The sequence below is a fragment of the Pelophylax lessonae genome (assembly GCF_965119305.1).
Source record: "Pelophylax lessonae genome assembly, chromosome: 2".
Lineage (NCBI taxonomy): Eukaryota > Metazoa > Chordata > Amphibia > Anura > Ranidae > Pelophylax > Pelophylax lessonae.
The window spans coordinates 483,572,159-483,595,203 of NC_138769.1; the positions used below are offsets into that span (position 1 = coordinate 483,572,159).

The 23,045-nt window shown below is 46.3% G+C and overlaps 1 protein-coding gene across 1 annotated transcript in view; it reads left to right on the forward strand.

Annotated features, from left to right (window-relative positions):
* Window positions 1–23,045, forward strand: part of PCCA (propionyl-CoA carboxylase subunit alpha) — a 1,213,132-nt gene that overhangs the window by 101,580 nt on the left and 1,088,507 nt on the right. The window contains exon 3 of the mRNA XM_082247734.1: window positions 11,978–12,025. Within this exon, the coding sequence (XP_082103860.1) occupies window positions 11,978–12,025 (48 nt within the window). The remainder of the gene's footprint in view (window positions 1–11,977; window positions 12,026–23,045) is intronic.

A 23,045-nucleotide genomic window follows, 5' to 3' on the forward strand; every position in this document is an offset into this window, starting at 1 on the left:
TTTAAAAAAATAGAGAGAACACCATTAAATCCCAAGAGATTTATTGGTATTAGTAGCGCAGACAAAATTTATTAGGGGGCAACCATAAGATAGTCCCATAAAATATCAATCCACAGAACATGGACAGTCCATCAGATAGGATAGAATGTCTTGACAGAGTCTATATTATCAGTGGATAGGCTTATATTTGAAGATCATACCCTCAGGAATCCCAGTGTACAGCCGAAACCACCTCACACTCCTTCACTTCTGTGCAAACAGAGTGCAGATGGTAACTCACCAGAGCCCAATGCCTACCCACTCTCATGGATAAAGCAAAAGGGCATAATAAATGATCTCCCCAATGGCCTGGCTCCTGGTTCCTGTATCCAGCGCTGATCAAAAATGGCATCCACTGTGGGTCCTTTATGCTAACACACACCCCTCTCCTCACCTTCTCCACAATCTCCCAATAGTAGGCAGCAGTTTGGGGAAGGAACAAACAAAGTCCCGCACTAGTGTGATAATGTTTAAAACTCCAGTTTTATTATCCCTTAAAAATTCACTTACAAGAATAGCTGATAATGCAGTCAAATAGAATATACAGGGTCACTCACGGACGATCCTGGCTCCCCTCACCCACTCCACGCCGGTGTAGAGACTTCCAAAACGCTCCGCTCGTCACCCCTGGACACATTCCGGTTGCAGTATGATCATGCTCTGATGCGTTTCGTCTTTTCCGACTTTGTCAAAGGGCAGTGACCATATGGCACGGCTCACCGGATTTAAAGCACTGCATCCACACTGCTGTGGCTTAAGTGATGATCACCTAGGCGGTCCCTGCTCTACAAATGTGTACAACATTGGGCAGTAATACGTACCCCATATCTAAGGGAATGATCTTACTCGAGTAAAATCCCTGGGAGACAGATGAAATTACTGCCAGCACCTTTAACTCTTTGATGATCAATCCCACATATATGACTGTCATCAATACACAGCATATACCACACAGGCATATAACTGTAGCCACTCAACTGATCAATAATAAAGCAATCAGTAATTAAGCCTTGCAGTGCGATGTGGATACATAACATCAATAATGCGAGAAACAACCAAGGTGAATACATATTAAATAAAAATGAGGTGAAACGCGACTAAATGTAAATTTACCCCACATAAAAATGATAAATAATAAATAAAAAAAATATAAAAAAAAATTGAGACAAATTGTACACCTAATTTAATATTGCACTAATCAACATCGTCTCAATATAAAATTCATTATTTTGTAAAATTCTTAAAGCAAACAATGCCAAAACGCACAAAAGGTAATGCATTAGATTAAACCCTGTATATCACACAAGGTTTTAAAGATGATGTATAACCCATCCTGGATATTATAAATGACAGAATACTCAGGAAACTAAACAAGGAAGAGTGAAACGCAAGTCTATCGCTCTTCATAGACTACTGATCACTAACGAAGCAGTTTAAATCTAGGTCTATGTTCAAGCCTATGGTGTCAAGGGCCTGTGTCAGGAAGATCCACTTGTTTTCACATTTGGATAACTCCCTGACCCAATTTGGACCCCTCCAAGAGGGGGTCACCCTATAATACTCCAGAAATGGAGCCCTTGTGGGTCTCGTGGGTGAAACCTCCTGAAGTGGTCTGAAATGCTATGGTCCCTAAACCCTTTTAGGATGTTGGATATAGGTTCCCCCCCACCCGCTTCTTAACAGTCCGTTTGGTACGACTGATATAAATTGAATTGCAAGGGCACATCAAGGCGTACCCCACATGTGCGGTGTCACACGTAAGATGTTGGATTTTGAAACGCCTGCCTTTTGCAGGTACATTCAATGCTTCCCTCCTTTTTTAGTCCTTGCAAAAGAACAGGCCCGACATTTGCCGCATGTGTGGAAGCCTTTCCTTCCTGGAAAGAAAGACACATTAGGGGGGTCCAGGACTTTCCTCACTACCCGATCCCCAAGTTTGGGGCTTTGTGATAGACAAAATGAGGGGCATCAGGGAGCACTGGCCCCAAGGTGCGATCCCTCTGGAGTATATACCAGTGCTTTCTAAAGATCTCCTCCACCGGTCTATAATTCTCAGAGAATTCTGATATAAAACTCCACTCTTTCCTATTATCCGTTGGTCTAACCTTATCATCAAAACCCTGGGATCTAGGTATTTCCAGTATGTTTTTTTTAATTTCTTTATCTTAATTACCTTGGATTGCATGAGATAATCATGATGATAGGAGCAATTCCGTTGTACCCGCATAAATTGCCCTCTAGGTATATTTCTTAGCCAGGTGGGATGATGGCCACTCATTATTGACCGATAACTATTTCTGTCAGTCGGCTTGAAATATACTTCTGTTGCAAACCTGTTTTGTTGTCTGAAGATGGTAACATCCAGGAACTGAATTCTAGCTTTGTCCCAATGGAGCTCCAACCTGATATTAGGGTTTGAGTTCAAATGGGACATCAAGCTAATCAAATTCTCCTCAGTGCCCTCCCAGATGAACAGGATGTCATCAATAAATCTTTTATAATAACGCAATTCCTGTCTCATCTGGTTAAAGACAAATTTGTCCTCCCACTGTCCTGCCATAAAGATGTTGGCTAAGCTAGGGGCGAATTTAGCGCCCATTGTGGAGATCATTTATTATGCCCTTTTGCCTTATCCATGAGAGCGGGTAGGCATTGGGCTCTGGTGAGTTACCATCTGCACGTTATTTGTTTGCACAGTGGTGAAGGAGTGTGAGGTGGTCTTAGCTGTACACTGGGATCCCTGTGGGTCTGATCTTCAAATAATATAATAAGCCTTGTCCAGAATTGTTTCATCATTTTGTGGATGAACAATGGCGGCGCATTAAGCACATGCTGGTGGTGCCTATGCGTTTTGCACGTCGTTACCCCTTGGCGGATGCAGTGTCCACTAGGTGGACTGTACCGCCGAAGGTGGATCACCTGTGGTCCAGGGTAAATAAAGCGACTCTGGTACTGGTGGTAGAGTCCCCAACTTTTGTGGACCCCGTGGATATCTTTGTCTCGCCATCTACCTGTGATAGCGGCTTCCATTTTAAAGATTACCTTTGTAAACATTTTGGTGGCGCAGACGGCTTCTGAATGGGTGAAGTTACTTAAAAGTAACTTGGAAGCTGAACAGCTCCCATCTGCAGTGGTGGAACTAATGGACCAGTTGGCTCAAGCCCTGGTGTTCATGTGTGATACGTCCCTTGATTCAGCTCCCTTGGTGGCCAGGGCGTCGGCATTGGGGATTGCTATTAGGTGCATAGTGTGGCTAAAAAGCTGGTCTGCTGACCAGGCCTCTAAAAAGGCCTTGACTGATCTTCCCTTTACTGGAGAGAGGTTGTTTGGGTCCTCTCTGGATGAGTTGATCAAAGGTATCACAAAGGAGTAAGAGTACTCTTCTTCCCCAATCCTCTAAGGGTAAGGCGCCACGTCCTAGGCGGGGGATTTCCTTTTACTGCTCATGTCTTTTTCGTAGCTCCGGTCGCTAGAAAAAGGTAAACCGTTCAGGTTGTCTTGGGGTTTCAAGAAGCCATGGTCGGGCAAACCTAAGATCGGCCAGTCCGGATTTGCAGACAAGTCCTCATCTGCATGAAGGGACGCCCTCACCCGCTTCTGGGGTGGGGGGATGTCTTTGTTTCTTTCCAGAACCCTGGACTTCCTTGATTCAGGAGAAATGGGTTTACAAATTGATCCTTTCAGGGTACAAGATCGAATTCCGATCTCGCCCATTGGACAGGTTCTTCCCGTCCAATCTTCACCTATCTCCAGACCGGTTAAGGGACTTGCGGGGGGCGGTGCACGATTAGCTGTCACAAGGAGTGGTTGTTCCGGGTCCCTTCTCAGGAACGTTTTCAAGGGTTTTATTCAAACCTCTTCACCGTGCCCAGGAAATGGGGCAAGGTGCGTCCAATCCTGGATCTCAAGGCCCTGAACCACTTTGTGCGGGTAAATAAGTTTCGGATGGATTTCATCCGCACGGTAGTGGCGTTGCTGCACCAGGAAGACTTCTTAGCCTTCATAGCTATCAAGGACGCATATCTACACATCCCTATTTACGCTGGTCACCAGCGGTTTCTTTGTTTTGCAGTAGCAGTGGAGCATTATCAATTTGTGGCATTAACCTTTGGTCTCGCCTCCGCTCCCAGGGTGTTTACCAAAGTCAAGCACCTGTGTTGGCATTCCTGCGCCAACGGGGAATTGTGGTACTGGGGTACCTATATGATCTAATGTTGAGAGTGGACTCCCATTCAACCTTGATAGGCGACCTGATGATCTCTGTCAAAACCCTGCAGGAGTTCGGTTGGAACATCAATTTCAAGAAATCTGCCCTGATACCTTCTTGAGACTGGATTATCTGGGCTTTTGCAAGGGTCCCCCCCCCCCCCCGGACAAGCTGCAAAAATTGCAGGGGGCGATTCGGTTGCTGTTGGCTTCACTGCGGTCTTGCTTGCAGGCCTTGGGTCTGATGGTATCAACCTTCGAGGCAGCTCCGTTTGCTCATTTCCATACCAGACCTTTGCAAAGGGAGATTCTTGTAAAATGGATCAAGGATCCGAAGTCCTTGGACTCTCTTATTCGGTTGAGCCACAACACAAAGTCTGCTCTGTTGTGGTCCAGTCTCCAGCACTATGCCGGAGCAAATCCTTTCTCCTGTTGTGTTGGACGGTGGTAGCCACGGCCGCCAGACTGTTAGGCTGGGGCGGGGTGCAGGGAAAGCTTTGTGCCCAGGGTACTTTAAACAGTGGAAGAGTCGAAACTACCGATTAAATGTTTTGGAGCTCAGGGCAATAAAGCGATTGTCCTGTTCAGATTCAGTCAGACAATGCCACGGCTGAGGCTTGCGTCAATCACCAGGGGGGCACAAAGAGTGTCTTGGCTGCCAAGGAAGTGGCCGGGATTCTGGCCTTGGCAGAAAGGTTTGTTCCAGCGCTCTCTGCTGTACACATTCCAGGTGTGGAGAACTGGCAGGCGGATTACCTGAGTCCTCAGGTGTTGGATCAAGGGGAGTGGTCCCTGCACCCGGAGGTGTTTCATCTCTTGTGTGTTCAGTGGGGCACACCCGAGGTCGATCGGTTTGCGTCTTGCCTCAACCAGAAGGTTCAGAGGTTTGGAGCCAGGTCTCGGGATCTTCTGGCCGACGCCACAGACGGACTGGTGGCTCCTTGGATTCGGTACTAACTGATTTATGCCTTCCCGCCGTTGAAACCCCTGCCGAGGCTTCTACGCAGGATAGAGGTGGAAGGCATTCCGGTCATTCTGGTGGCTCCAGACTGGCCTCACCGGTCTTGGTACGCAGACCTGGTAAGGTTGGTCACCGATGCCCCTTGGAGACTTCCTCTCAGGGAAGATTTGCTGTCTCAAGGCCCGATCTTCCATCCTGCTTTACAGTCGCTGGCTTTAATGGCATGGCTGTTGAAAGCCAGGGGTTGAGGGATAGAGGTCTTTCTGACTCTGTGATTCCTACGCTATTTAAGACTAGGAAGTCAACTCCCAGGAAGATTTATCATTTTACGTGCAAATCGTACATTTCATGGTGTGAATCGTTGAAGGTGCACCCTCGCTAGGGTTTTTGGCCTTTCTGCAGAAAGGAGTTGAGCAGTGGTTGGCTTTGGGCACTATCAAAGGCCAAGTGTCGGCTTTGGCTATATATTTCCAACGCCCGTTAGCTACGCCTGCCTTGATTCGTACCTTCATACAGGGAGTGCGCCATATGGCTCCTCCGAGATGGTCCCCGTTACCGCTGTGGGACCTCAATCTGGTATGTCTGTTCTTCAAAAGCCTCCTTTTGAGAACATTCGAAAGAATTCTTTGCTTTCGTTGTCCCAGAATGTTGTCTTTTTGGTGGCTATCACTTCTGCCAGCATAGTATCTGAATTGGCGGCATTGTCGTGCCGCTCGCCTTATCTGGTGGTATACAGAGATAAATTGGTACTTTGACCTAATCAGTCGTTTCTTCCTAAGGTGGTTTCGGACTTTCAACTGAATGAAGACATTGTGCTGCCTTCATTCTGTCCTAAGCCCAAACATTCCAATGAAATTGCCTTGCATTCTATGGATGTGGTTCGGGCGATCAGGGTTTACCTGGAGGCCACTGAGTCTTTTAGAAAGTCAGATACTCTTTTTGTCCTTATCGAAGGACCTCCTAAAAATTGGCTGCGTCTACTGCGACCATACCCAAATGGATCAGACGGACGTTGGTTCAGGCTTATTCACTGAAGGGTCAGATTCCTCCTTTCCCAGTGATGGCACATTCTACTAGAGCGCTGAGTGCTTCTTGGGCTTTTCGCCATCAGGCGTAAATTCTGCAAGTTTGCAAGGCGGCAACTTGGTCGTCTGTGCATACGTTCAAGAAATTCTACAAAGATGTGTTGGCATCTTCAGATGCTTCCTTTGGCCGCAAGGTTTTGCAGGCTGCTGTTTAAAGAGAATCTTTTTTGTTTCTCTTTTGAGGGTGTATGTTTTTTAAAGGTGAGCTCCAGTTGTTCCTTGTTGGGCTCCATGTTGCCTGGTTGGCTAGGTTTAGCCTTTGGGAAATTACATAGTCTTACGTTGTCTTCCCACCCCTCATGATTTTAATGCTTTGGAACATCCCATTGGTCTAAAGAAGATGGAGCTGCGTCTGTCGAACGATAGAGAAAACTGGATTTTTGGAAGACCTTACCGTAAAATCTTTTTCTCTGAAGTTCATTGACAGACTCGGCGCCCGTCCCTCTACCTCTGAGTGAATGGGTTTTTTTTTTTTGTCTTCTATACACTGCTTGCAACTAAACTGATTGCTGATAGCAGAGTGTGTAGGGTTATGCCTGCAGGGACAGCCCCATAGGGTGGTTAAACTTTTTTTTTCCTGCCTAGTGCCTATTCCTGGTAGCAGACCCAAAAAAGGAAAGGGGTTCCCCTAGGGGTGGGACTTTTTAGGCACCAAGGTAAAAGACAATCAATTATATAAAATCAATTCTTTATTTTATTTGATCATACAAAAAGATATAAAAACATAAGGCAAGCTATAGAATACTTCACAGCTAACAGTCGGATTAAAGACCACACGACCCCAGGGTTTGAACCCGACGCGTTTCGGAGTCTCTTGGAACTCCTTCCTCAGGGGTACCCTTGGAGGGTGGTCTGTGGGTGATCAATGTAAAACAAATTAGTTTCAATATTTAGCATATAAGTCTATTCATACATTAAGCAGAGTGTTTTAACAATGACTTACATAATCCACTGTGGTGGTAGGTATAAATGGCCTGCCTGGACGGTTTAAAAACAAATGGTCAGCATATCACTGTTGTCCATAGAGAGTGCCGTTTTTGAGATGAAAAAAGGTTTCTGCCAGAATCCTAGGTATTCAGAGTTTATGTGCCAACCAGTCTCAGTTGGAGGCTGGGTAGGAGTAGCTGGAACCCCAAGAAACAGCAGATCTGCTGAATAGAGATCGCATGATTATTGCAAAGGCTAATTTAAAGAATAGGCATGTATAGTACGCCGGCAGAAAAATGGGGGGGGGGGGGGAGAGGAATAGACAAATAACCTCCAGCCTTGTCTGCTTTCAATAGGGCATATCAAAACGTAAAAATAAATATGAAATTGTAAAATCAAAATAAATATAAGCAGTATATGTGTATATAGTGCCAAGTAGTAAAACACTAGCCATGGGAAGATTCCAATTAGTTATAAGGAGGCTGGAGGGTTCCATTTAAGCGTAGTATACATAGCCAATTTCAGAGAAGCTGATAAAGATGAATCAGCAGTATCTAAGTAGACCTAGTAAAATAGAATTTCTTTCTTACCTTTGATAGAGCAAAAAAACGTTCACAGAGGGAGGGAGTCCCTCACAAGACCTGTGTGTCCGGCAAAAAGAGCAAGCAGCTCTGATGGCAGGTACACAGGGCTTAAATAGCGTGATAATCAGCTGAACCAATTTTACAGCTCGATTACACGCATCCAGCTGAGCGCCGTCAAGGTTCCCTGGAACGTAGGGGCCGGACCCGCCCCCTGCCGGATATCCGGCGGAAGCGTGAGCGGCCGATGCGTTCCACCGACACGGAACACTACCCATCTGCGTGGACCGCAGATCAGTGTGTTAGGCGTGCATCGCTGACCTCACAAGGAGGTAGGGATGGACTGATGAACGTCTAATGTGCGGGCGCCACTAGGTGGCGACCGCCTTGCCGTGCCGGGCTATTCCTAACGCACATCTAGAGACAGTAATTGTCTCAGACATTTAAACTCTGAATCCTAGTGGGAAAAAACTAATTACATTATTGAAAAAAAGGGAAACAGTTTATATATAAACAAACTGCCTTGGAGTTTATAAACCTTATAATTGGATACATATTTTATTAGTACATAAAAAACGGACTTAGCTCCTGATTGGACAATTCATGAATATACTGCAACATTTGTGTACAATAGCGCTGGGGTATAGGAGCAGAGTATTTACAAAGCACATATATATAAACTAAACATTTACATGCAGGAGATTACGAAAACATTCTTTAAAGTAATAACATAGTATAACAACAATAACAAATGATTAATAAGATAATAAGAAAAACATAGTGATAGAGAAAATGAAGAGCGAAAAGAGCGGAAAACGCATAATTATAGTGATGATGATCACTAATGTATAAACAAGAAAAAAAAAAAGAAAAAAATATGGAAAGAATATCATGGGATATATAGGGTTCAATTGGTCTAGTTACTCATTAATCATTGGCATGTCAGCAAAGCACATTCAAACAGGTCACCATAGTATTACAAAAATCTTTTTATGTTCAAATCAGGGGCATGGTTTATCTTTCCATACCTCCTAGATGCGAAACCCTCTAGGAACGGTCTGAATGAGATGAAATCATTCAGTCCTGGTGGCTCGGTGGCCTTTAATCGGTAGATCCATCGTAACTCCATTTGGAGGAGGGTCTTGTTCCAGTCCCCTCCTCTGGGGTCTGGATGGATTCTATCCAATATCAAAAATTTGATTTTGGGAAATTTGTCGGGATGGATCAAAGCGGCATGGCGTCCCAATGGAAGCTCTGGGTCACGTGTTTGTATGCTTTTTAAATGTCTGCATGCGCGTTTAGTGAACTCGAGTTTGGTTTTCCCAACATAAAAACATCCGCACCCACAGAGGAGCAGATAAACCACTCCGTGGGTGCGGCAGTTGGCAAAATGTTGCGGCCTAAAGATCTAGCCGTTGGGTAAAATTGGGTCCTTGCTCGTGTGCATGTATCTGCAATATCTGCATGTACCGCACATAAAAGTTCCTTTCACCTTACAATGGTCTTTCCCTTTTTGAGCCACAAATTCACTTTGTACAAGTTGGTCCCTTAAAGCGGGGACCTTCTTGTAGGTGAATTGAGGATATGTTGTAACATGTTTGCCCAAAATAGGGTCAAGAGAAAGCATATGCCAATATCTCGTGACGATCTTTTTAATTTCGGGATGTTGTTCCGAATATTTTGTTATGATTCTAAGGGTGTTTTCAGCAGGTTTAGAGGTTTTTGGTGCCAGTATTGCTGCTCTATCACTGGTTAAGGCCTTTTTATAGGCTTTTTTTAGGGTAGATTTTTTATACCCTCTCTTAAGCAATCTCTGTTGTAGATCGTCAGCAGCCTTTTGGAATTGCACCAGTTAGGTACAATTCCTCCTGGCCCTGAGATATTGGCTGTATGGGATTGACCTAACCAGACTTTGAGGATGGAAACTTGAAGCATGGAGTATGGTGTTTCCAGCAGTGGGCTTCCGGAAGAGCCCACTGTGGAGACCACCATCTTCGCCTTTGTGGATCTCTACGTCAAGAAAGGTTATTTTTTGTAGGTCACAGTTCATCGTGAAATTTAAACCAAAGTCACTTTTGTTCATCCTGTCCATCCATTTGTCCAGAAGGTCCCGTGGTCCATGCCATAACATAAAAATATCATCGATGTATCGGACCCACATAATGATGTGGTCCGTATACATCGAAGTCTCATCATCGTCAAGGAGAGCATGTTCCCACTCCCCCAGGTACAAATTGGCGTAGGATGGGGCACAACAAGTGCCCATCGCTACGCCTTGCACCTGGAGGTAGTGGGAACCATTGAAGGTAAAAACGTTATGGAACAAAATGAACTGGAGGATGGACAGGATGAACTCCCCATATGCATCAAAAGTGGATCCCCGCGTTAACACGCGTCTGACTGCCGCCAACCCCCGATCGTGCGGGATAGAACTATATAACGCCTCGACGTCTATAGTAACTAATAGGCAATTGGCAGGAACAATTGTATCCTGAGTTTTCTGCAGGAAATGTATTGTATCCCGCACGAAAGAGGGTAGGGCAGTTACGAAAGGCTTTAAAAAAAGGTTCCAGGGAACCTTGACGGCGCTCAGCTGGATGCGTGTAATCGAGCTGAAATATGTTTCAGCTGATTATCACGCTATTTAAGCCCTGTGTACCTGCCATCAGAGCTGCTTGCTCTTTTTGCCGGACACACAGGTCTTGTGAGGGACTCCCTCCCTCTGTGAACGTTTTTTTGCTTTATCAAAAGGTAAAAAAGAAATTCTATTTTACTAGGTCTACTTAGATACTGCTGATTCATCTTTATCAGCTTCTCTGAAATTGGCTATGTATACTACGCTTAATGGAACCCTCCAGCCTCCTTATAACTAATTGGAATCTTCCCATGGCTAGTGTTTTACTACTTGGCACTATATACACATATACTGCTTATATTTATTTTGATTTTGTTCCATACAATTTCATATTTATTTTTACGTTTTGATATGCCCTATTGAAAGCAGACAAGGCTGGAGGTTATTTGTCTATTCCTTCCCCCCCCCCCCCCTTTTTTCTGCCGGCGTACTATACATGCCTATTCTTTAAATTAGCCTTTGCAATAATCATGCGATCTCTATTCAGCAGATGTGCTGTTTCTTGGGGTTCCAGCTACTCCTACCCAGCCTCCAACTGAGACTGGTTGGCACATAAACTCTGAATACCTAGGATTCTGGCAGAAACCTTTTTTCATCTCAAAAACGGCACTCTCTATGGACAACAGTGATATGCTGACCATTTGTTTTTAAACCGTCCAGGCAGGCCATTTATACCTACCACCACAGTGGATTATGTAAGTCATTGTTAAAACACTCTGCTTAATGTATGAATAGACTTATATGCTAAATATTGAAACTAATTTGTTTTACATTGATCACCCACAGACCACCCTCCAAGGGTACCCCTGAGGAAGGAGTTCCAAGAGACACCGAAACGCGTCGGGTTCAAACCCAGGGGTCGTGTGGTCTTTAATCCGACTGTTAGCTGTGAAGTATTCTATAGCTTGCCTTATGTTTTTATATCTTTTTGTATGATCAAATAAAATAAAGAATTGATTTTATATAATTGATTGTCTTTTACCTTGGTGCCTAAAAAGTCCCACCCCTAGGGGAACCCCTTTCCTTTTTTGGTTTTGTACTTTTCGGGATGTGGCACCGTGGAGACATACACAACATGAGCAATATTTAAAATTACTTATTCCTGGTAGCAGGAGCATAACCATTGGTCTAAAGAAGATGGAGCTGCGTCTGTCAAACTTCAGAGAAAAATATTTTACGGTAGGTTCTTACAAAAATCCAGTTTTTCTGCCTAGTCTCCTGCTGCTGTAGGGGGCAGTATAACCAATGCTTATGAATACCAGGAACTGTGTCCATCAATGAACATCCGAGAACTGGATTTTATGGCAAGTCAAAAATCCCATTATTTTTGAGTGACCACAAATCCATATTTAAAAATATACTTTTGTATTTTTGTTGAACTTTTAATTCTACAGTGTCCATATAAGAGGTATACTTTGATATATTTGTTGTTTTTTTTCTCTCTTGTTTTTTTTTTTTTTTTTTTTTTTTACTGCTTGATTTACCACTTGCAATGTGTGTGTTTTTTTTTTTTTTTGCTTAAAATTATGATTCTTTCTTTCAGACATTCGACAAAATTTTAATTGCCAACAGAGGAGAGATTGCGTGCAGGGTATGTACCTGTATTGTGTTATGACCTCTTTATATGCCAGAATGTGTTCATTTTTATACAATACATTTTGTGTATCAGGAAACCTATAATGCCAAGTCTGACCTTGTTCTGTTAGGCCCCTTTCACACAGGCGGACCGTTCAGATCCGCCTGTCAGCTTTTTTGGCAGATCTGAACGGTCAACCAATGCATCTCTATGAGGGAACTGGTGTCAGCAGAGACATGTCCGCTGACATCCGATCCGTCAAATCTGGACGGATGGAAACCCTATATACGGATGGGATCGGATGAGAACGGACAGACGGTCTGTTGCCATTTGATTCCCCCATAGAGATGCATAGGGACCTGACAGCTCTGTCTCCGCACATAGTGCGGAGACACATCTGTTATCCTGCTCAGCGGGGATCGGCGGATCGTTCCCCCTTTTCAGAAAAACTTAGTCCGTCTGACGGACTCCAAGTGTGAAAGGGCCCTTAATGAGATAATTGCATATATTTTCTTCTGGTGGAATATCTTGTTCATATTACTAGTGTAATCCACTGTGCAGGTGCACAGCTGGAGATAATCGCAGTATACATCTGGTTGTATCAAAAAGGCATGGGCTTGGTTCTGGCTAGTAATTCACGTGAGGACAGTTAGTTTTAACAATTTTAAATATTTAGAGTAAGAATAACACACAACATATATGGTTTAACAAAATATAGGCAAACCCATACAATTATCTAGTTTTTATTTTCTCGGTTCTAGAAAAAGTTTGCCACCATCCCTAATTACAAATAATAGAACTCCATTCAACCTCTAAGGGATTTCAAAGGCAACCAAATGAAGTGCCATATTTTAAATAAAATTCCATCTTTAATGTTCAAGTTAATAAAGAAACTAAAATAGTTTTACAAAAATGTAAAACCACTATTGACTTCTATATGGTTGACATTTATTTGCATATACATGCGTGGTGGTACTCCCCAAGACCATTTGTGTTGTGTAGCTATAATGTATGGTTATACTTGCTGTACAATCATCACAGAATGAGTTCCCCCTATCTATTGTAGTGGTCTTTGCATGGGATTGTTTCTGTCCTCTGTAAGAAACTGAGTAGGATTGACATTGAAAATCGTACGATTTTACCTCGGCCTGGAATTTTCGGCAGATTTTCTACTAGTGTGTACCCCACTTAAGTCAGTAGTGGCTGTTATATGGTTTTAAAATTTTTGTAAATCTTTTTGTTAACTTGAACATTAACCAGTTCTGGACCGGAAGGATTTGCCCCCTTAATGACCAGGCCATTTTTTGCGATTCGGCACTGCGTTACTTTACGAAGAATTGCACATCCGTGCAACGCTGTACTGAAATAAAATTGATGTCCTTTTTTCCCCCACAAATAGAGCTTTCTTTTGGTGGTACTGTATTTGGTGACCTGTTCGATTTTTATTTTTTGCGCTATAAATAAAGCGACAGCTCTGAAAATAAATAAATTTTACATTCTGCTATATAACATTAACCCCAAAAAAATGGATAAATCAAAATTTTTCATCCTCTTAGACCAATTTGTATTCTGCTACATATTTTTGGTAAAAGAAATAGCAATAAGCGCGTTCTGCCCAAAAGTTGTCGCGTCTTGCAAGCTATATATATATATATATATATATATATATATATATATATATATATATATATATATATATATATATATATATATATATATATATATATATATATATATATATATATATATATATATATTTTACTAGTAATGGCGTCGATCTGTGATTTTTAACAGGGAAGGTGTTAACCTAGTGGGTGATCAAAGGGTTAAATGTGAGCCTAGGGGAGTGTTAACTGTGAAGAAAGGGGCTTGTGAAATGACAATAGAGACCTGTGATCCTATATAGAAGGATCACAGGTGCTCTGTGATCATTTCTGAGATAACAGCGGTTGGCTGTGTATTATGCGCGCGACCGACGTCGATTCGCGTAGTCGAGCCATCCTGCCGCAGTAAAAACGCAAGTGGTTAAAGATGGAACTTTAAATGGGATGCTTTTGTTTGAGGTTGAATGGAATTATACTAATACATAGAATTCTTCAATAGGACATACTTGGATATTTGTTCCTAGCTCATCAAGCATAAGACAGCATATGAATTCACTCCACTGTTACTTCCAACAAATAAAAATACATGCATGTATATAAGTACAATGAGCACCACTAAAGCCTGGTATACACTAGTATTCTATTTTTTTTTTTTTTTTTTTTCGTTCAACCCAGCGGACTAAACGAAGAAAAAAAAATGTAATAAATCAGGAGGAGCTGCTGTAGTAATTATCCAATGTTAGTACAGCGATCTCCCCTACTGAGCTGTACTGTTCTGACAGGGGGCGGCTCTGCCAGAACAGACTGGTCAGCGCTGACAGCCATTGGCTGTGAGTGCAGATCGGGTGCTGATCAGTAGACCTTTTTCGGTCATGCCCCTTCTGTTGGACCTGCTGCCATACATACGTGCCGAATGTCAGCCGGTTTCTATTGAAGGGGCCTATTCCGCCCCCTGTGTACGGTCCTTGGGTCATATAGCCGCTAATCTAAAATAATCTAAATTACCATGATTGGGAAAGGAGAAAAAGTGTACAGCGTGTAAGTTTTCTAGTACAAGCAACGTGCACCCAATTTAGGAGAATCTACACGTATTAATACATATTAGAAAACAGTGCGGCATATACAGTATATACCACAGATAGGACCCCCCCCTCTATAGTAGACCATACACTATGCAATCCAACCGCAAAGTCTTTGCGCAATCACCTGCAGGTTCCTATAATCCTCTCAATTAGCAACTCATCAGACAAACCGAACTAGATAGTAATTGCTTGATCTTAACCCCTTCTGACCTAAGGGTAAAACAAATGTGATATGTATGGTTTTACTAACACATGTCAGAGTTGCAAATTTGTGCTTAGTTACATAGTTAGTGAGGTTGAAAAAAGACATCCGTCCATCCAGTTCAACCTATGATGTGTGTGTGTGTGTGTGTGTTTGCTGTTAACCGTACATTGTATACCCCTGTATGTTGTGGTCTTTTAGGTGCCCATCTAATAGTTTTTTGAAACTATCAATGCTCCCTGCTGATACGACTGCTTGTGGAAGAGAATTCCACATCCTTACCGCTCTTACAGTGAAGAACCCCTTACGCACTTTAAACCGCTTTTCCTCTAGTTTTAGTGAGTGGCCACGTGTCTTATTGTATCTCCTTTCTCTGAATAGTTTGTTCCTTATGCTAGGGTCGCCAGTACAGTATTTGTACATGATATCATATTCCCCCTCAATCGTCTCTTCTCCAGAGAGAATAAGTTCAGTGCTTGTAGTCTTTCCTCATAGCTGATGTCCTCCATTCCCCTAATTATTTTTGTTGCCCTTCTCTGGACTCTTTCCAGTTCCAGCACATCCTTCCTGAGGACCGGGGCCCAGAACTGGACAGCTTACTCCAGATGTGGCTGGACCAGAGTCTTGTAGAGCGGGAGAATAATCTCTTTATTTCTGGAGTGAATCTCCCTCATCTAGGCACCGATGATCACTGACTGGCAGCACTATGGGCACTGATTGTGGGCACTGATGGTCCTCCCATCAATGTCCTCAAGTGCCACCTATCAGTGCCCATCAGTGCGGCATATTAGTACCTCCTCATTGGTGCCACTTCATCAGTGCCACCTCATCAGTGACCATCAGTGCAGCCTATCAGTGCTGCCTCATCAGCACACATCAGTGAAGGAGTAAAATTATTTATTTTCAAAATTTACTCCCAGAAAATAAACTTTTTTTTTCCCCCAAAATTTTCTGTTATTTTTTCTTTTGTCTTTCGTCCACCGACGGAAGTAGCTGCTGCTTTAAATCCTAGACCAGTGGTTCTTAACCTGGGTTCGATCGAACCCCAGGGGTTCGGTGAGTCAGTCTCTGGGGTTCGGCGGAGGACTCATATGATTCGTGATGACACGCACACCCTCCGCTAGTACCACTTCGCTGTCAGGGACTATTTCTCCAATTTCGGGAGTGTCCTTCCGCTCCCACTCCGCGCCGTCATCATGGAAACACACAACATCCCCACAGTACAGAGACCGGACCTGGCGGAGTGATTCACATGTCCTGTGACACTGACACACTGTGAGTCAGTGCACTGACGGCGAGGACAAGGACAGACTGAGCAGAGTGAGAGCGGGGACTCTGAGACTAGAGGGGAGAGAGGTCCAACTCCTAGGCCTAGGAGGAGGCTTAGTGAGTGGTGGCTCACTCAAGTGACTCACTGAGTGAGTCTGACACCAGTCTGGCACCAGACCCAGGCCAGAGCAGGCCACGCACTACTAGGCCAGCGCAGCAGCCAGACCAGAATCAGGAGGACTAAGGTAGGTATATGTGGTGGTGTGGTGTTCTCTGCAGAGAAGTGTTTTACTAAAAGCCCCCCCCCCCCCCCCCCCCCCACTGTGTAGTGTGCAGTATTGGTATGGCTTTTTTTTTTTTTTTTTTTTTTAAGTTAGGAGAGACTTTTTCTTTTTTTTTTTTGGTTAGTTGGTTGGTAATGCAAATGGTCAGTGCTCAGTATTAATGCAAATGGTCAGTGCTCAGTATTAATGCAAATGGTCAGCGCTCAGTATTAATGCAAATGGTCAGCGCTCAGTATTAATGCAAATGGTCAGCGGTCAGTGTTAATGCAAATGGTCAGCGGTCAGTGTTAATGCAATGGTTTTGTTCATTTTGTGCACCTATGTATAAATATATACCGTCCTAAATATATACCTATGTTTTGAATTCGAAAAAATCATATTTTTTTTCCAATTAAGAAGGGTTCGGTGAATGCGCATATGAAACTGGTGGGATTCAGTACCTCCAACAAGGTTAAGAACCACTGTCCTAGACGGATGGATAATAAGCCCCTCCCACTAGGAGTGACCAGTTAAGAGCCAAAGGCTTTGACCAGTCCAGGGGGGCGGGTTCCCTGGGTTATTACCCCCTGGCCTCACTGTTGCATCTTCAGTTTTAGCTGCCTGGTCTTAGGACTGTCCAAACAGCTCCCTGCTGCGACCTATTGTCCTAGCTCTGTTTTAAACGTCTTAAAGGGAACCTTTTTTTCTCTTACGTCCTCTGACAGTCGCCGCCCACTCATACAGTCTTCACTTATGGATATTGGTCTTATCCACAGGAGTAAGCTAGGCAGAAGGTTTTGTTAGAAACATTCACAAAACTTTGCATAGATACACCTACAGGGGGCTGTTCCTCTGGTCCAATACCCCCTGCTAGCCTCATTCCCAATTCAGTTTGTCTTTTGCCTAGTTAAGGAGTAGGCAGGCTTCCCTTAGCTGCGGCTACAGTCTCAGCCTTTTCTCTGTTTTCTTGATTTTTTTATTTTCTGCTCAGTGTTTTTTCTTTACACTGATAGCTTTTTATTTGTTCCTGCGCTTAGTTAGTCAGACTTCGGAAGACTACAGCGTTTGCGGAGCTGGGAATCGGACTGGTTGTACTAGAGCCTTATGGAATCCCAGCCCGCCATTGAGCGTTTAGCAGGCTATGCGTGCGCCCTGGCCGCGCAAACGACCTGTCCCTGTGCTCAGGGACAAAGCCCGCAAAGTGGCCACTTCGCTAGGATGTCTCAACTACGGGCTGTACAGGCTGTGGTGGAGTGGACTAAGGTGCTCCGACGCACGCTTGTGGCTGGTTCCGCCCCTCCTGCTACTTTAGAGATGGTGGACCATAGTATTCAGGGTGTTTTTATGCCTGCGTGATGTGGCCTTGGATGAGGCCCCTTTAGTCTCACGTTTATCTGCTGTCGCAGTGATAATCCGTCGCCTTGTGTGGCTGTAGCGCTGGTCGGCCGACCAGACTTCCTGGAATACGGTGTCTGACATCCCTTATGCAGGGAATCGCCTTTTTTGGGGACTCCCTGGACAAGTTGGTTAAGGGGGTCACTGGGAGTAAAAGCACTCTGCTGCCCCATGTGTCCAAAGGTCAGTTTTTTCCGCGGTAAGCGGGGCTCTTCCTTTAGACCTAACCAAGGCACAAGACCAGGCAAATCCTTCGAAGTCTCTGGTGGCCAGAAGAAGCCTTGGGCGGGCAAGTCTAACACCGCCCACTCTGGCATGGCAGCCCCATCCGCCTCAACCCGATGGGGCGCCCTCACCCGTTTCAGGGGTGGGGGGGGGGGGACGTCTGTGCTGTTTTCCAGAACCTTGGCTGACCAGAATTCAGGACAGATGGGTTCAGGAACTCATTCGGTCGGGGTACAGGACCGAATTTCGATCACGCCCAACGGACAGATTCTTTCCCCCAAATCTTAATTTGCCCCAGATAGTTTCCAAGATCTCCAACGGGCGGTTCAGGATCTCCTCGCCCAGGGGGTGATAGTCCCGGTGCCACATCGGGACAGGTTTCGGGGGTTTTATTCGAATCCGTTCACGGTGCCCAGAAAGGAGTGCAAGGTGCGTCCGATTCTGGACCTAAAGTTTCTACACCGCTTTCTGCGGGTTCAAAAATTCCGTATGGAATCCCTCCGATTTGGTGGTGGTCTCTCTGAGCCTGGGAGATTTCCTGGCTTCAATCAACCTAAAGCGTATCTACACATCCCTATATTCGAGGGTCATCAGAAGTACCTCTGATTCGCAATCGCGGAGGAGCACTATCAGTTCGTGGCATTACCTTTCGGTCTCGCTTCGGCTCCAAGGGTGTGTACCATAGTTTTTGGCTCCTGTTCTGGCCCTGTTGCGGGCGCAGGGAATCGCAATCCTTGGTTATCTGGACGATCTCCTGTTAAGGTCGAGTTCCAGTCCAACTCTGTTGCGCAATCTGTCAACCACGGTTCAGACGCTCCAGGAGTTCGGGTGGGCCATCATCTTTCAGACGTCGACATTGTCCCCTTCTGTCTGTCTTCCTTACCTGGGAATGGTCCTGGACTCCGCCCGTGCGAGAGTTTCCGAATCCTCATCACTCAGGGCCTGCATGCGGTCCCCAGGTTTGATGGTGTCAGCTTTCGAGCGATGCCATTTGCACAGTTCCACACGCGATCTCTGCAAGCGGAGATCCTAGCCAGGTGGGACAGGCATCCTCAGTCCTTGGAAAGGAGGATATCTTGAGTCACCAGGTCAGAGCGGACCTTCTGTGGTGGCTCCAGTCTCCGGCTCTGACGGAAGGGACATCCTTCCGGCCGTTGTTATGGAACGGACGCCAGCCTGTCGGGCTGGGGTGGCGTTCTTGGCAAATTGTCTGTCTGCCCAGGGCACTTGGTTGAAGGAGGAATCCTCCCTACCGATATAGGTCTTGGAACTGAGAGCGATCAGACAACACCACTGCTGTGGCATACATCAATCACCAAGGGGGCACCAGGAGTGCCCAGGCGGCCAAGGAAGTGGCCGAGATCCTGTCTTGGGCCGAGGCGCGGGTCTCGGCGCTTTCGGCAGTTCACATTCCGGGTGTGGAAAACTGGCAGGCCGACTATCTGAGTCGCCAGACTCCGGACCAGGGGGAATGGTCCCTACACCCGGAGGTGTTTCAGATGCTGTGTGCGCGATGGGGATCCCTGGACGTGGATCTGTTCGCGCCTCCTCTAAACAACAAGGTGGGAAGGTTCGTGGCAAGAGCACGCGATTCTCTGGCAGCCGCGTCGAACGCGCTGGTGGTGCCTTGGAATCAGTATCGGAACCGAGGTTAGTGGTCCTGGGGGCCCGGACTGGCTGTGCCGGTCTTGGTACATGGACATCATGCAAATGGTCGTCGAGCCTCCCTGAACCCTGCACAAGGTAATGTTCAAAAACGGGCGATTCACTTTTCCGCCACATGTACTTGGTGGTGGGCTCACTCCTCAAGCCGGTATTTGCTTCCATGCTGGTTTCTTAGATGGTTACGGAATGGATTAAGGTGCTTAAGTGCAACCTGGGGGCTGAGTCTGTCCCCCCGACTCTCATTGAGCTCACGGACCAAATGGCCCAGGCCATGGTGTACCTATGTGACGGGGCCCTGGACGAGGATCCCTGGTCGCAAGATTGTCTGCGGTGGGGATTGCACTCCGCTGCATGGTGTGGCTGAAGAGCTGGTAGGCAGACCATGCCTCTAAAAAAGACCGTGTCTGATATCCCTTATTTGGGGGAACGCCTTTTTGGGGACTCCTTGGATGAGGTTGTCAAGGGTCTTACAGGGGCTAAGAGTACTCTCCTGCCCCAATCTGTGAAGGGTAAATCGCCCCGCACGCGGCGGGGCCCTTTCGTGCCTCAGGGGCGCAGTCCTTCAAGGCCTCCGGCAGTAACAAGAATCCCTGGTCTGGTAAGCCCAAGGCCGGTCAGTACGGTTCTGTGGCCCAGTCGTCTTCTGCATGAAGGGGCGCCCTCACCCATTTCAGGGGTGGGGGGACATCTGCGTTACCCTCAGGAACCCTGATTGTCCCTACTTCAGGACAAATGGGTTCACAAACTGATCGGTTCAGGGTACATGATCAAATTTCGATCTTGCCCCGCAGGCAGCATCAAATCTCTGCCTGTCTCCCGACCGCCTGATGGCTCTCAAGGGGGCAGTGCAAGATCTTCTTGCTCATGGCGTTATTGTCCCAGTTCCACAGCGGGAGAGATTTTGCAGGTTTTATTCAAACCTGTTCACAGTGCCCAGGAAGGAGGGCAAGGTTCGTCCAACTCTGGACCTCAAGTCCTGAGCCACTTTGTCTGGGTGCAGAAGTTCTGAATGGAATCCATCCATCCGGCAGGTGGTGGCGTCTTTAAGCCAAGGGGATTTTCTGGCCTCCATCGATTTTAAAGAATGCGTATCTGCATATCCCTATCTACGACGGTCATCAGCGGTATCTCCGCTTCGCAGTGGCAGATGAGCACTTTCAATTTGTGGCATTACCCTTTGGTCTAGCTTCCACTCCCAGGGTCTTCACTAAGGTTTTGGCTCTGGTGCTGGCTCTGCTGCGCAAGAAGGGGATTGCGGTCCTCGGTTATCTGGACGATCTCTTGTTGAGGGCGGGCTCGTGTGCCACTCTGTTGGGTTATCTGACAGTCACGGTTCAGACACTCCAGGATGGGTGGACCATCAACTTCCAGAAGTCGGCACTGACTCCGTCAGTACGTCTGCAATATCTGGGAATGGTTTCTCCCGGAGGAAAAACTTCAGACTTTGCAGGGCGAGATCAGTTACCTCGGGGACAACGATCTCTCCTCCCAGCGGACCTGCATGAGGTCCCTGGGGCTGATGGTTTCAGCTTTCGATTCAATCCCGTTTGCCTGATTTTCACACAAGGACTCTGCAAGCAGAGATCCTTGCCAAATGGAACAGGGATCCCCAGTCCTTGGACAGGATGGTGTGTTTGCGCCGTCTCACAAGGACAGAACTTTCATGGTTGCTTCTGTCACCCACTCTGAACCTGGGCAAGTCTTTTCTGCCCCTGTTGTGGACGGTGATCACCACGGATGCCAGCCTGACGGGCTGGGGTGGAATACTGGACACTTTGTGCTCAGGGGATGTGGTCGTTGGCGGAATCCTCCTTGCCGATAAATGTTCTGGAGATCAGGGCGATCAAACTTTGCCTGCTCCATTTGGCGACTCGGTTGCGTGGTCGCCCGGTTCAGGTTCAAACCGACAATGTCACGGCTGTGGCTTACATCAATGACCAAGGGGGCACTAGGAGTGCCCGGGCGACCAAGGAAGTGGCCGAGATTCTGTCTTGGGCCGAGGTGCACGTTCCAGCTATCTCTGCTGTTCACATTCCTGGAGTGGAGAACTGGCAGGCGGACTATCTGAGTCGTCAGTCCTTGGATCAGGGGGAATGGTCCCTGCATCCGGAGGTGTTTCGGCTTCTGTGTGCCCGGTGGGGGGGGACTCCCGACGTGGATCTGTTTGGGTCTCGTCTCAACAAAAAGGTGAAAAGGACACGGTGGTGGTGCCTTGGCACCAGTATCAGCTGATTTATGCCTTTCCCCCGATTCAACTGTTGTCCAGGTTCCTCCGCAGGTTGGCGTTGGAACAGGTACAAATGATTCTGGTGGCCCCAGACTGGCCTCGTCTGTCTTGGTACGCAGACCTGGGAAAGATGGTCCTCGAGCCTACCTGGCATCTACCTCTAAGAGGAGATCTGCTGTCTCAAGGGCCGATCTTCCACCCTGCTTTATAGTCTCTGGCTTCAACGGCATGGCGGTTAAGAGACAGAGGTTTCTCTGATGCTGTTATTCCTACCTTGTTGAGGGCTCGGAAGGCTACCTCCCAGGAAGATTTATCATCGTACCATCAAGGCCTACATTGCCTGGTTTGAGTCACAAGGGTTGCATCCTCGCTCCTTTTCGGTGGCGAGGGTCCTAGCTTTCATGCAGAAAGGTGTGGAACAGCGTTTGGCACGATTTAAGGTCAGGTGTTGGCCTTGGCCATTTTCTTCCAGCGTCCCTTTGCGACTAATTCCCTGATTCGCACCTTTATTCAAGCGGTGCTTCATCTGGCTCCCCCCGCAGGGGCCCCTTTTGCCTCCGTGGGATTTTACCTCTGCCTGTGTTGTCCCAGAAAGTTGCTTTTCTGGTGACTATCACCTCTGCTCACAGTGTGTCTGAATTGGCGGCTTTGTCCTGCCATTCACCTCATCTGGTCGTTCATAGGGATAAGGTGGTTCTGCGACCTAACCAGTTTTTCTCACTAAGGTGGTTACTTCCACCTCAATGAAGATCTTTTTTTGCCTTCGCTTTGTACGAAGCCCAAGCATCCCAAGGAAATTTACCTTGCATTCAATTGATGTGGTTTGGTCGATCAGGGTTTACCTGTTGGCCACGGAATCCTTTTGGGGGTCTGATTCCCTGTTTGTCCTTCCTGAGGGACCTCGGAAGGGTTCGGCTGTGTCCGCTGCAACCATTTCTAAATGGATCAGACTATTGTTCAAGCCTATTTACTGAAGGGTCAGGTGCCTCCTTTCCCTGTAAGGGCACATTCTACTAGAGCCGTGAGTGCCTCTTGGGCTTTTCGCTATCGGGCTTCTGTGGCTCAGGTGTGTAAGGCGGCGACCAGGTGGTCTGTGCACACTT